Below are 13,876 nucleotides of genomic sequence, written 5' to 3' on the forward strand. Positions count from 1 at the left end.
GCCCTTTTTAAAGGTGTGTGTATGTGTGACGGTACTCTAACTTGTAAATAACAGCATCCACAGGCTTCACGTTTAATGTTTTTACCACAGACACTCAGAACTAACAGTCCTTCAATTTAATGTGTTAAGTTAAAATATCAAGCCATCATCTGTACGCTAATAAAATAAAAACGCTTCAGAATCAATGCAGACCTGCTCTCCCAGCATTCCTGATTCCAGTCTTTTATTTAGGTCACTGAGTAAATGTGCTGTTGCCATGCCAGAAAGGCAGATCCAATGTTTGAAAGCCTCTGGGAATGAGCCTCAGCCCATGTCTACCACATCCACAGTCAAACTAGACGAATTCACACATGACTGAGTCCAAAGCCACGCGAGCACCGAAATATGTCAATTACTGTCAACCTCAAGTATCAGGTTTATTTAAGGGTGCAAAGTTTCACAGTCAACACAGAGTCTGTGCTTGTAAACACTGTTCAAGAAGTGTTAACTTGAGCTCTATTGCTGTGAAGACTTCATGAAGGGCACAGTCATCTTTATGTGATGAAAATGTCCTTTTTTCCTGCCTTAAAAATATTATAATGTGATAAATTTAGCATGACTTGACAGACATATTTAAAAGACAATAAGCAGGCTTGTAATCGGTCATGAATGAATGAACAATGCCCAAGTCACAAAGTCAGACTGATACTATGATCATACATCAAACTAACGTGGAAAGTTACATTAAAAAAAAAAAAAAAAAAAAAAAAAACTTCCAGTCCTAACTTCCAAGGGCTGAAAACACCTGATTGTTCTAGTTTCTTATATGAACAACATATTGGCAATGTTGTTATCGTTAACAAACACTACTAACAAGTTAATAAAATAATTTCTATAAACAAAATTTTGATAATTTCAATAAAGCTCAAATGAAATGAAAATATATGAATAAAATTTGAAATCCTGCCTTGGCAACTAACTGAACTATATGTGTAAGAAGTATAATAAGCAAAAGCCTGATTTTATTATGAGATTACACTATTGTAAATAACAAAAATATTTTTGAAAAACGAATAAAAATTTCAAAAGCACATGAAATTAGTAAACTTAAAACACAACAAAAATGAAAATTGAAATTATAAAAGCTAATTGAGAGAATTCATAAAAACTCTTATTAGTCTATAATACTATAATACTGCATATTATACTAAAACAAGGATTTTCATCATTTTCCATTTCTAACAATCAAGTAATTACATCTTTTTGATGCTGAATATATTTTACAATATATAAAACAACAAGCCATACAATCAGACTTTCTGAATCCATTTATCAATTACTGTCCTGAACTGCTATTGGTTGACTGATATGCTGACCCTGACCTGGTCTTCCTGTTATAAAGACCATTTTAGCTACTGCAGTCCCACAGGAAGTGTAGATCCTGCTGCTGAAGCAACAGGAAGGACATTCCTCTTTATATTGGAACTCTCCAGGGTGAGCGCTTCATTTCGCTCCACTCAAATACTTTAAAATTAAATGCTTGAGCTATTCTATTCTAGTGTATCATCACACTCCCCTCAGTTCACAGTCAAGAGTCACTGAACTTACTGACCCATGATGCATCTGCCTGCCGACACCAGAGGGAGATACAATTACAGTGAGGAGACTATGAAAGCTCATCGGGTCAATATAAAGTGGACATTCAATTTCTTGTTGGACATAAGCCACTTTTTAGCAGTTCAGTATGGACAGCCAGAGAAGGCTAATTTTTTTTTTAAGACCATTCAAAAATTTGGGGGAGGTAAAAAGTTTATAAGCACCGCATTTATTTAAAAATAAAATAAGTTAATCAATAAAAAAATAAGGTATATATTTTATGCATGAATAATGTAGATGGCAGAAGCAAACAGACCTGCAGACGGACTTCTAAAACATAACGTGGTCATGACATGTGGTTTCTCTGCCTTTCTTGTGGTGGTAAACTGAAAATAGATCCTCCTTTGAATCTGAAAAAGACTCGGCAAGCCCTGTAATCACTGGGGTGCAGTGAGAGCACAGGGTGTGTTACCTCTGCCACGTTCTAGTTCCACCCAGTGAGGAACCACCAGCACAACCCGGTTCTGCTCCAGGCCAGGGGAATCTCACTTCCCTGTCTGGAGCCGTGAGAGGGAGCGGGTTTCAGAAATGCTTACCAAACAGTAAGCAAGTAAGCTACTTGATATCTCAGCAGTCTACATTCACAAAAACGTGCCATCACAGACTCTGTGGTCATTCTTCCTTCCCTATGAAAGAAGAAACAAACAAGTACGGGTAACACGGCAGAAAGCAGTTTGTGTGTAATTCAACCCCACATTCAGTGGAAAGTTTTAGGCACTATAAAAAAAAGCTTATTTTGATGGAAAATCATTCATAGGGAGAAGCAAGCAGATAAAACATAGAACCAAAAGTGTCGAAAGGAGAATTAAAAGCAAAATTAGACTCGTACTGACTGTTTTTTGATGTGGTGTTTAAGGCCTTAACCAAGGAGTTCTAGTACACGTGACATGGACCACAGAGACAGAACATCATCCATCTGGAGAAACGGTCATAGTTGATGCTCCTTCTAGGAAACAGGCTGAAGGGGTTAACTTTATATGAGTCATCTGGTTTTCACAGACCTCCAATCCAGCACCGATCTGATAAAGTGTGCTAAATACATAAATAAATCACAGAAACTGTTTCCCACTTGTTGTTTTAGGCACCAAATGACAAGTTTGTAGTCCTCTGTTCTAGGCCATTACTAGGAAAAATGTACACTATCGTTTAAAAATTTGGGGTCTGTAAATGGTTTTATTTTTATGTTTCTGAACAAAGTCTCTTATGCTTACCAATGCTGCACTTATTTGGTCAAAACTACTGCAAAAACAGTAATACGGTTAAATCATTATAACAATTTAAATTGACTGTTTTCTGCTTTAACATGCCATTTAATCCTGTGACCTTATAAATGTCTTCACTGTCACTTTTGATCAATTTAATGCATCCCTGCAGAATAAAAACAATGGACCCTTTTCAAAAGCATTGTAAATTCTCAAATTTAGTTTTTTTTACATTTTTATAATAAAATTAAATAAATTATAATACACATTTATAACACTATATTTTGTATTACATCACCTTTGCAGCAAAAGCAAAAAACAAAAAAACTAGTTAATGCTAATGCAAGGGTGTTTCTGATACAGTGTCTATGGGAGGGACGTAAATTTGACATCGTTTTCTCTTCTGACTGCAGTTATCAGCCTCTCAGTAAATTCGTGAAAACACCATCATGGATTTTTTTGTTTTGATATCTGAGCAAGTGGGAATGGAAAAAATATATTTTGGGTACTCTCCCATTCACTGCTTTCGCAGTTAACCTAACTATGATGACTTAAGACTATTCCCAAACTTTTGAACAGTAGTGTACATATACTGACACTGACCATATCATCTGCTACTGAAATTGATCAGATTTCACCATATACAAAATAACAATAAATCAGTCAGACCTAAATGGCCATATATTTTAGAAACTAATCTAAACTGGTTTCAGTGTGAACAAAGCCATAGATTCTTGCTGTGCGTGAGTAATGGACCCTTGTGGAAGCTGCCAACCAAGCTAACTGCTCCTTGCTTCTTCATGTTTTTAAATTACTTCCATTCAGTATTTCCACACGCAAGAGCAATGTGTTGTCTGACTTTACTTTGCAGGAACAGTGTGACCTCTGTGTGTTTAGCTTAAGAAGTACAACTCATTGGTCAATAGAGAAACATGTGGAATACAAATATGTAGGCCAAGACACGGCAAGCTGCCTCTTGTAGTTGCGTCTCTAGAGTGGTGATGAAGTCTTGGCAGTAAAAAACAGAAGGTCTATAGATGCTTGACGTGGTGTCTGTTCCTATTACAAGATTCCTGTGCAACCAGGAAACCTCAATGTATTCCAAAGAGAATAAAATAAGTTAAAAATAATCGTGAAATGACTCTCACATGTTTCACCACTTAATGAGGAGCACATCTGAACTCTTACAAAGCCTTTTTGAGCAGATAAATTATATTTGAGAATTATTACAGTCAGAAGTTTAGTCTCATGTGACTGCAGGGTAATTCATCTCATGCTCCAGAGACAATAACAATTACATAGTAGGCATGCATACAGGATAAATACATATTTCTTATGCTACACAGCCTTCTGACGCCTTTTAAATAAACAGGAAGGCTGAGGACAACAATGCACAGTAATGCAGATTACCTTTAAAACCATGCACTATACTCTGGGCCTGTGGTACATCTATTAGGTTTCTGGTTAGGAACAAGCTCATGTGTTTCCCTGCATGCTTTACTGCTGGTATGGTATGGTGTAAGGCTTCCACTAATTACCATTTAATGAGCTGCAACATGTTTCTGCAACTCAACAGCATAAAAGTTGGAAGGGCAAAGAGCCAAAAAACACCATGTCTAGAACTCAGAGTGGTTTAAGAATAAAACACATAAAATGAGTCTAAACAAGAAATGCATAACAGTTCTGTTAATTTAGTAATTTTGGCAGGGGAAAATCGTTACCTTGTTTCAAGAGTGAGTCCCGAAATAAGAGGCGTGGTAATTCCATTGTAGCAATGTGGTCACTTGCAGACAGATTTGTAAAGCAACTAAACAAGACCAAGATGGACAGGTTTGGGTGTGTTTTACCAGCCCTCGAGGAGACACAAAGTCACAGCTGAGATTTGTTTTTTTAGCACTGGCTGACTGCAGTGTACCGGTACAATGATGAAACTGCAAGACTCTCAGATCTGAGAGCAAACTAAAATACCACCCAGTTTCATACACGGAGATCTAAAAGTCTTTTAAAAGCATTTCATACATTTAAAACGGGAAAAGCCTGAGAAGTCACTTATCATAATGTAATAAAATGTACATTCTATTACAATACACAAATGAAAATGTTACAAATTTTTCTATATTCTGCCATAAGATAGTAAACAATAAATGTTTTGACATTTTTTCAATATTGTATTGAGAAAAGTAACTTTTCACTGGTGGTCTCTGTCTTTTGGACTCCACTGTAAAACAAGCTTTACACGGGTAAACACACAACCTCAGGGCACATATCCAAATACTTTCACCAAAGCTTCATGTTAGTGTCAGTCAAGTATGAACCATTGCATCAAATCACGCAGTGACATGCAGAAACCATCTTCATGAATCCATAAAACCTTCTGTTTAATAACCGCTCATCTGCCCAAGGGGCAACATTATTTTATTTTTTTATACCATATTTCTAAAAATAAAAAACCTAGTAGCTGAGATTTAAGGTGTGGATGTAAATGTAACATCCATTCATGGGGCATAATATTTCAAAGGGTAAATATGAATACCTGCAAACCACCCATCATGAACAGGTTTTGACATTCTATTCTTTTGAAATGTTTAGTGTAAACAGGCTTGGCATTTAAAAGCATGACAGAAAAGTCAGTCAGAAGTGACGTAGGAAATCATAGGGGATGCTTTATTTGTTAAGCATGCTGATCCAGGTCCCCGAGGCTCCTACGGGATCCACTTTCCATCCGGATTAGGTTTTTTCAACTGAGCTTTTCATTTTGCTTGTGCATTTAGGGATGCTTTTCAGATAGAGCACATCTGACTCAATAACCAACAAACGCATGTGCTTGTTAAAATGCCTCTTTTTTGGACTCCTACACTTGCAAACTAAAAACAACATTGTCAACAGCTATTCTGCCAGCAATGCGAGCAATGAAGTGTATTCCAAAGTCCACCAAAATGAAAACAGATCTGAAGGGTTTATATCCAATCATCTAATACACGCCAGACTTTCCTGTAATTTTGATGATGGTAAAGCGGTGGAAGCCTTGTCTGTTTGTTTGCTTGCTTCTGAGGTCATTGTGTTGCCAGGTGCTGATGTCATTTACTGTGGTAAAGAGGATGCAGGGGTGTGGGAAAAAAATACGTCAATGGTCTGTGTACAGTTACAGAGATGAGTTGGAGGAATCTTTGCCAAACGTTAATTGGAACCACATTACATCCCAATTACAGCATATGTTTGGTATTCAACATACAACATGTCATCTGCTCCATGTGCGTAATGCTAACATAAGCTAACATCTGAAAGTATCTGAAAAACAGCTCCAAAAACATCCAGGTGTCTAACATATTTCTTGGATAGACTGCTAATGTTTTGAGAAAAAACAACATATGCCCACAACAACAAACATCACTCCTTATATGTTTTACAAGTTGGTGACAATTTAAAAACCCTTGTATGATCTTATACTGCAGGGGGTCAAGTGCACAAAATTTAACAAAAATTAAAATGTAAATATTTAGTCTTTGCTGCCACATTTGACCAATTCAATGCATTATTACTGAAAAAAAAATGAACAAAAAATAATTATACAATTTTGAATGGTAACTTTTGAAAAGGGAGTGTAAAAATGGTTATCACTAAATTCAGTTGGATAAATCATGTGAAATCATGACCCAGATTAAAACGATGTGAAAGAATTTGGTTCCACACTCCATTAATTGCAATTTTCTAGAGCCACAAACCTTTACAACAAACATGTTTAACTGACTAGGTCTACACAAACCTCAACAACAAGGTTGAAGATTTAAACAACGAAAAGGGGAGTACATTTATTTATGTGTCAGGGGCATTTAGTCTCTATTTCTGGCTCTCTCTGTTTTTAAGCAATTTAAATCAACAGCAGATGCATACAACACTACAAAGCTGAGATTTACAAAGGAAGCCTTCAAAAACAGCTCAATAGTTTCAACATACTGTCACTTCTCACACTTCTTGAGACTCAGAAAGCTATTGTGCAGAGATTGGAAACATATGTCCATTAATAAGTTTTCATTAAACCTTTGACTGACATGAGGCATGTGAACTTAAAAGAAAGAAAGAAAAGTACCAAATAAAACCCATTGTGTACTTCCAACAGCAGTCACGCTAAATCCTTTCAATCAAAAAAGTTCAGCGGATTATGAATCTTTCATTTTGACAGCTGAGCGCAGACTAACTGCTCGAACACAACAAAGGACACACAGAAGTCTTATCTGTGCAGTGCGGCCATTCCTTCAGACTGCTATCAGCACGACAAGGCCAGACTGATCACAGCCAACCCACAAAATACAAACACTAAAATTTCAGATTTAGAGAGAAGCACGTATAACTTTAATGTAAAATTAAAATTAATGTAAAATTAAAAACGGTTATACAGTTTATAATAAAACTTTTATGCATAGCTTTCTTGACAACTTAATCCCTATTGGTCGATCACACCATTCTTCTGTCAGATATTGTAGTCTGATGACCATGAAACTGTAAAACTGACCAGAAGAAGCTGTATCACCTGTGTAGGATCACCGGCTGACTCTGCATTATCCTTTGAAGGGGTCATATGATGTAATTAGCAATTTGCATAATAGTGTTCATTATCTGTTTGACTAGGTCTTTTATTAATTTTTTATTAACAGTTACCATCATGACTTCATTTTAAAACTTAATTTTATTTAAAGTTGGTTTGCAATGATTTGTATTGTAAAAAGCACTATAAAAATAAACTTGAATTGAATTGATGCAATTTCAAGTTTTATTTTCTCTTTGGAGCATTACAAGCTGTTCGTGTATAGATGAGATCCCTAAAGTTGCAAAGACTAATGTCTCAAACCCGAAGGGATATTCTTTATAAAAGTTAAAACTCGTCCATGCCCTCCTAAAACACCTCGTCTAAACATGCCTACGTCATGATTTGGGAAGATTTGCATAATGCCACTAGGGGCACCCCCAAGGGGGCACACTTTTAGAAAAAAATGGTGTAAATGTAAAAATAAAAAAATCATGAGTCAGCTGTCAGCACAATTAGAAATAAGACATCAGCACAATAACACTCAGCAAAATAGTCTAATTATCATTATCGATAAAATCCCAGAAATCACAGAGATATAACTTGTCTATATTGCAAACCCTTAATAGTTTTTCTTTATTTTAATGTGCCACCCCAAAATTTACTGTGGCCTCATCTGGCAACCCCTGTTAAAATTTTCTGGGGGCGCCACTGAATGCCACCCAAATATTCACGCAAAGAAATAAGGCGTAACTTTATTGTTGCTGCCACTGTGTGCTTCATTGCGAAAGCGAAAATACTTGGTTTTCCAAAAGAGGACACGAGCAGAAATCAGTGGTTAAGTTGTATTTACAACACTGTTAGAGTACAGTTCATTCCAAATATTCAGATCTGTGCAGGGAATTTTATGGAGGACTGTTTCCTGATCCTGGGAGAGTAGACTACAATGCCGGCTGTTCTGACTCACAGTCTGCAAGTATGTTTTCGGATTTAAAGATTTGCCACTGATGATTCAAACTTAGGTTTTGAGCAGTTATATAGTAGAGCTTGTTGTTTGTCATTTCTCCGATCACAAATGCAGACATGCTTTTATGTTTACATGGCGCAATGCAACACAACACATAAAAAGAAAGTACAAGTCATTAAAATCTTATTCGAGCAATCACAACGTACTGGATAGCTGCCCAATCAGTGTAAACCTGATTTCAACCGGTTTCAGAAAGGCGGGGCACAAAGGAGAAACAACGTACAGTATGTGGAAAATGTTTTTTTTTTACCTTAAACCACAAACACATTTCATTACACCAAATATACAAAATAATGTTCAACGTCATATGGCCCCTTAAAATGTCTCTATATAGACAGAAAGTTGCTACTACATTCCGGTATAGGACTGTGATCCTATTCAAGACGCTTTGATCGAATGGTCCAGGATGACCTCTGAATCTTATTTTGGATTTATTTTGCTACTGTTATTGAAAATGCTGTTTAAAGTAATAGCAGGGTGTGGAGTGTGATACACATATAAGGGTACAGCTGAGAAAACTATTTCAATGGCACTTCCATTAAACAGAGAGTTTCAAGAAAAACAAAGCTTTGTTTACTCCAGGTGTATCAACAAGGGACTATGTTTAAAAGAACAATTATAAGAGTGCTTATAGTCATTTTAAAGTCATGTTTACATTTAAATGGCTTTAAAAGCTTCTTTAAAGTCACCTTGAAAAATAACCACTATTATATTCATCTATAAATGGAATGTGGCTACAAAGAGTTATGCAACAATCTTCAAACTACTTATTCTTGCCCTATTATATATTACTGGGAAACCATCAGCCAATTCAGCCTCCACGAGTCAGGACATTCTCACTACACCCAGTGACCCAGTAATAAAAGTGGGAGAGGAGGAAGCTCCGCCCCCATGGGACGTTTAACTTATTCAGAACAGCTTCCTCCTGACCCTTCAACTTTATTACAACAATCAACGCTGCACAGCAAACAAGACTATTTCTCCACAAACACAGAAAGGTTCCATGTCATTTTTAAGATGAAAGTAAATAAAATGCAAGACATGCAGGGACCCTAAACATTGATTATTCTTCTTGAATGTTAAAAAAAGGAAAATTAACACTTTACATGTCATTTAAAATAAATAAATTGATAATTAGAATATTTTTACTTTACATTACAAGTTACAATAATACTTATATATAGTTAAAATATAGCACTTTTCTGGAACAGTAGCCATAGGACTTCATGAGCACTTCTATCCTAAACACCTTGCAACTCACTAACTACTAAACAAGATGCTCTCACTGGAGCATTTCCAAATCAAAATGCCACAAAGCATGTTTATGAGGCATTTAACAAGTGAACGAAACCTACGAAACGCTCATCAACGTTTGCCTTTTCCCACAGCCATTATTAGCGCGTTTACAAGAACTGTCCCAGTTAATTCACCATGGCAAAGTGGTGCGAAAAAACATAGACACCCAGATTCATTAAGGACTCATTACTGCAGACAAGAAGAGTTTTACATGGCTGAAAAAGCAGAAACGGGACATATTCTCGATTCTACCGATGACATTATTGCTACAGAGGCTCAACAAATGTCCATTTTGTGCTGGGCTGACAGTTTCTGCTGACTAAAGAAAAACAGAGCTTTTTTACTCACAGACCAGCTATTGTGTGCATGGACAAACAAATACAGCCTTCTACAAAGCTCTCAATGTGGCATGGCAGAGATGCGTCCAGTGGAGAAGGAGAGATGGGGTGCCAGCCAACTGCTCTTTGGCAAGAACTGATAAAATGCATCGGGCACAAACGTAGCATCCTAAAGCTACCCATGGCAATCCAAATAAGCTGAATGGTTTGAGACAATGCTGAAAAACTAGATCATGGCCCATAAACTTCTACATTTTTGTACAAAACGATTGAACTCATATAGGTAAAAATGCATTGTAGAACTGAAATGTAAAGATTTCCTCTTTGAAATGCACGGTGCATTGTAAGAACATAAATCCTTTGACCTCACCTGAGCACAGTATTCCCTTATGTCGTGCACAGGAGAAGTCGTCACACTCGCAGAAGGTGCCATAGATTTTGCCGAACTCCGACTCGTAACACAGACACTGGTTACAGCTGCATTCTCCGCGGCCGCTGCACACCTGCTTGCCCTCGGCCTCACGGCAGGCACTGAGGTGCTGGTGGTCGACCTCACCCTCCTCGCACTCGCAGCGGGCCCCCAGGTAGCCGGGCTCACATCGGCACGTCCCGCAGCTGTAGGTGCCGGCGGAGTTGCAGCGGCTGCTGTTAGATTTGGTGTAATATGTGCAGCTGCAATCACAGCGGTAGTCCACAGAGACCTCCAGACGGTCTTTAAAACCAACAGGCCTGATGGTGAAACTCTTCCTGGTGCCTTTCGGAGGACATCCTCGAGCCTCTACAGTTATGTTGAAGGAGACCTGCAAGAAAGGACAGACAACTTACTTTCTTTTATTCAAGACTAAATACACAAATATCCCAAATCAAAGGCTGCATTCCAAGGGAGAATGAGTCACAGTGGCACTTAGAAGGCGCTCCCATTTCAAAGACTCCTTCATATGTGGCCTTGAAATGTGTGCTGTTTCCTAGGCCATGAAGGATACAAGGAATGGAAAAAAACACACTCAAAAAGTGACTAATACTTGACTAATGTTGACTAATATCTTAACAAGCAAACTTACAGATCCACTTAAAGAGTTATTCAACCAAAAATGAAAATCCTGTCATTAATTACCCTCAGGTCGTTCCAAACCCTTTAACAATGCTTAGTTTGACACGACGGATACAAACCCTGATTTGGGACACAGCTATTGAGTGCTACATGGATGACAAATTTTTGAAGTTTGCAAGACCTTGGTTATTGTTGGAAAATTCCATGACCAACAAAACTTTTAAATAAGTTTGCTAAAGCATTGATATAAGCACAACTAGTCCATAAAAGCAGACTATTAAGTAGATTAGCACTCATGTTTGGCATCCCCAAAAGACAAAAAAAATAATAATAATAATAAATCACAATTGTGGGATTACTGATGTATTTAATGCTGCATAATAAAACATGAAAATATCTTGAGCATGTGTTAACCACAAACCTTTGGGACAACTAAACCAAGGTTCAAGAATGCAAACTCGGTGGCAAACAGAGGCTTCACTAACTGATGTAGATCATACTTGTCAGATTAATCACAGAGCTTCAGACCAGAAGAAGGAGAGACTCCACCCTGATGATAACCACCCAAAAGGAAGTAAGTCTAATCATTAAAGGCTTCATCCTTACTAGCCCAGACTTGATCAACATCAATCAATTTATGGTAAGATGGTGAGATAAAAATTCAAAACTCATTTCTCAGATTTAGTATTCCACTTGAGATGTGGTTTAAGAGTATTACAGCTGCACTAAATTTATGCAACATGCAGTGTTAAAGAGCCTTTATCACTTTATCAATTCTTTTCCCAGAAGTGAGCAAACTTAATGTGCGGATCCTCAGGGGAAGAAAACCCGACACTTTCCAAAACATGTAGCCTGGCTGGCCTTTGATTCAGAACCGCCCAGGGGAGCGAACAAGCCCAACACGCTGCGTCTGAACACTTTGAAGTAGTGTTTCACATCAGTAAGTCCTCCAGACCCAAGAGTTTAAAGCTCAGAGCCAAACACTGGGCCACAGAGGGTCATATTGATGGAGGTTGACTAGAGGCTCACATGTCGTCTTAATCAAAATGAAAGGCTAAGGCTGTCAGAGAAGTTATTTGAATGGAAAAGTGGTTGCTATTACTTTGACAGCACGGTTCTCTCTATAGCGAAGTTACAGCCTAAAGAACACACATATTCAGTGTAAAAATAGAAATGATGGAGAAAAGACTTGACACAAAAAGGGAGGTAAGTAAGACAATTTATCAAATATTCATCATTTGGAAAATGTTCTTGTACTAGCATCCTAACTGTGCATGAAATCATGAATAACTGGTAACATTTTTGACCTGCCCAACAATCTCAATTCAATTAGGAATTGTTTTATTTGTTTGCTGGTTTCAGTTATGTTCATTCCAATATGTCAATTTGATGCTCAAGAAACAAATCGCATTACTATCAATGTTGAAAACAGTTGTGCTGCTAAATATTTGTTTTGTGGAAACCATGACATTTGGTTTTTTTTTTTAGGAATTGTGATAAACAAAAAAGTAAAAAAATAAAAGGAGAAAAAATTAAGATAAAAATCTTAAACATTCTAAAATGTCTTTACTCTGAATTCTGGTGTGGAATGGTAGTGTATAATAATTTGTGTAAATAACATTAACTGTTGAAAAACCAACTGTATGGTAAAATAACATCAAACAATCCTCTTGCACTACATATCATCTCCATAAAGACCATGCTGTAAAGCAACACAAAAAAGCGGGAAAGTGAGGGGTCACAGATGGTCAAAAGCGCAGCAAGAAGTATTTCTTCAATGAGGCAATGAGCTGAAGAATTGGATTAAGGAGACATGTGAGTCACGAGTACATGGCAATGGTTAGATGAAGACAGAAATCACTGGAAAACTGCATTAAAGTCTGTGTGGTTGGGCAAAGGAAGAGGTGTGGAGATTATATAAAGATGAGCCATCACTGGTCAAAACTCTAAAATGGCATTTTAATATAAACAAACCAGATTAAGAGTAGGGAAATCACTGCAAATGTTTTACATTTAGTGACGATCAGAACAGGAAATGACCGGGGCACGTTTCCCAAAAGCTTCGTTAGCTAACTATGGTGATCGTTCCCATGAATTCCATTGGTAACGACAGAACTTGCAACCTTAGTAGTTTTTAGGAAAAGCAACTCAGATCGCTCTGTGTCTTTGCAGAAGTTGATTTTAGGAGAAAAAAAGCCTTCAGAGAAGCAGCAAACTAAAGCATTAATAAGAATGGGAGGAGCCTGTTTTCATTTTTTGTCTCTATTCTTTAGCATGCAGTAAGCAGAAAATAACATGAAGACAAGCTGCCAGTAGAAAAAAGAAAATAAACTATTGTGAAATATTCACACTAGACATTAAACTGGAGTATTCTGCAATAGCAGTTGAGTGATTTTTTTAAAAACTGAAATAAAGCTGAAAGAATAAATATCAGATGAAAAACTGTTGCACTGGCAACTAACTAAAATTAGTTTACATTTAAATGAAAATGGATAAAACTAGAAAAGAATAAAACCAAAAATAAAATTAAACCTAAATAGAGCTAAAAAAAACCAAACATGATAAAAGCACATAACAGAATAACTCAAATTAAAATGAAAATATAAAAATAAAAAGTTCAGTATGAGAAAAGCTAACGATAAAAAAAAATTAACAGTATAAAATTATACTAAAATAATACTAAAAACAATACATTGGCATTCTAAACACCCAGCTGGGATTCATTTTTGTGATTCCTGGATGGATGATGATAATAATTCATATTTTTTAAAACACTATATAGTAATAGGTAAGAATGACATTACA

At 36.8% G+C, this 13,876-nt stretch overlaps 1 protein-coding gene across 1 annotated transcript in view; it reads right to left on the reverse strand.

Moving 5' to 3' along the window:
- The window catches only part of LOC113108580 (integrin beta-5-like), a 28,805-nt gene that overhangs the window by 8,027 nt on the left and 6,902 nt on the right, over window positions 1-13,876 (reverse strand). Inside the window, exon 10 of the mRNA XM_026271781.1 lies at window positions 10,391-10,820. Coding sequence (XP_026127566.1) covers window positions 10,391-10,820 — 430 coding nt within the window. The remainder of the gene's footprint in view (window positions 1-10,390; window positions 10,821-13,876) is intronic.

The sequence above is a fragment of the Carassius auratus genome, chromosome 9 (assembly GCF_003368295.1).
Source record: "Carassius auratus strain Wakin chromosome 9, ASM336829v1, whole genome shotgun sequence".
Taxonomy (NCBI): domain Eukaryota; kingdom Metazoa; phylum Chordata; class Actinopteri; order Cypriniformes; family Cyprinidae; genus Carassius; species Carassius auratus.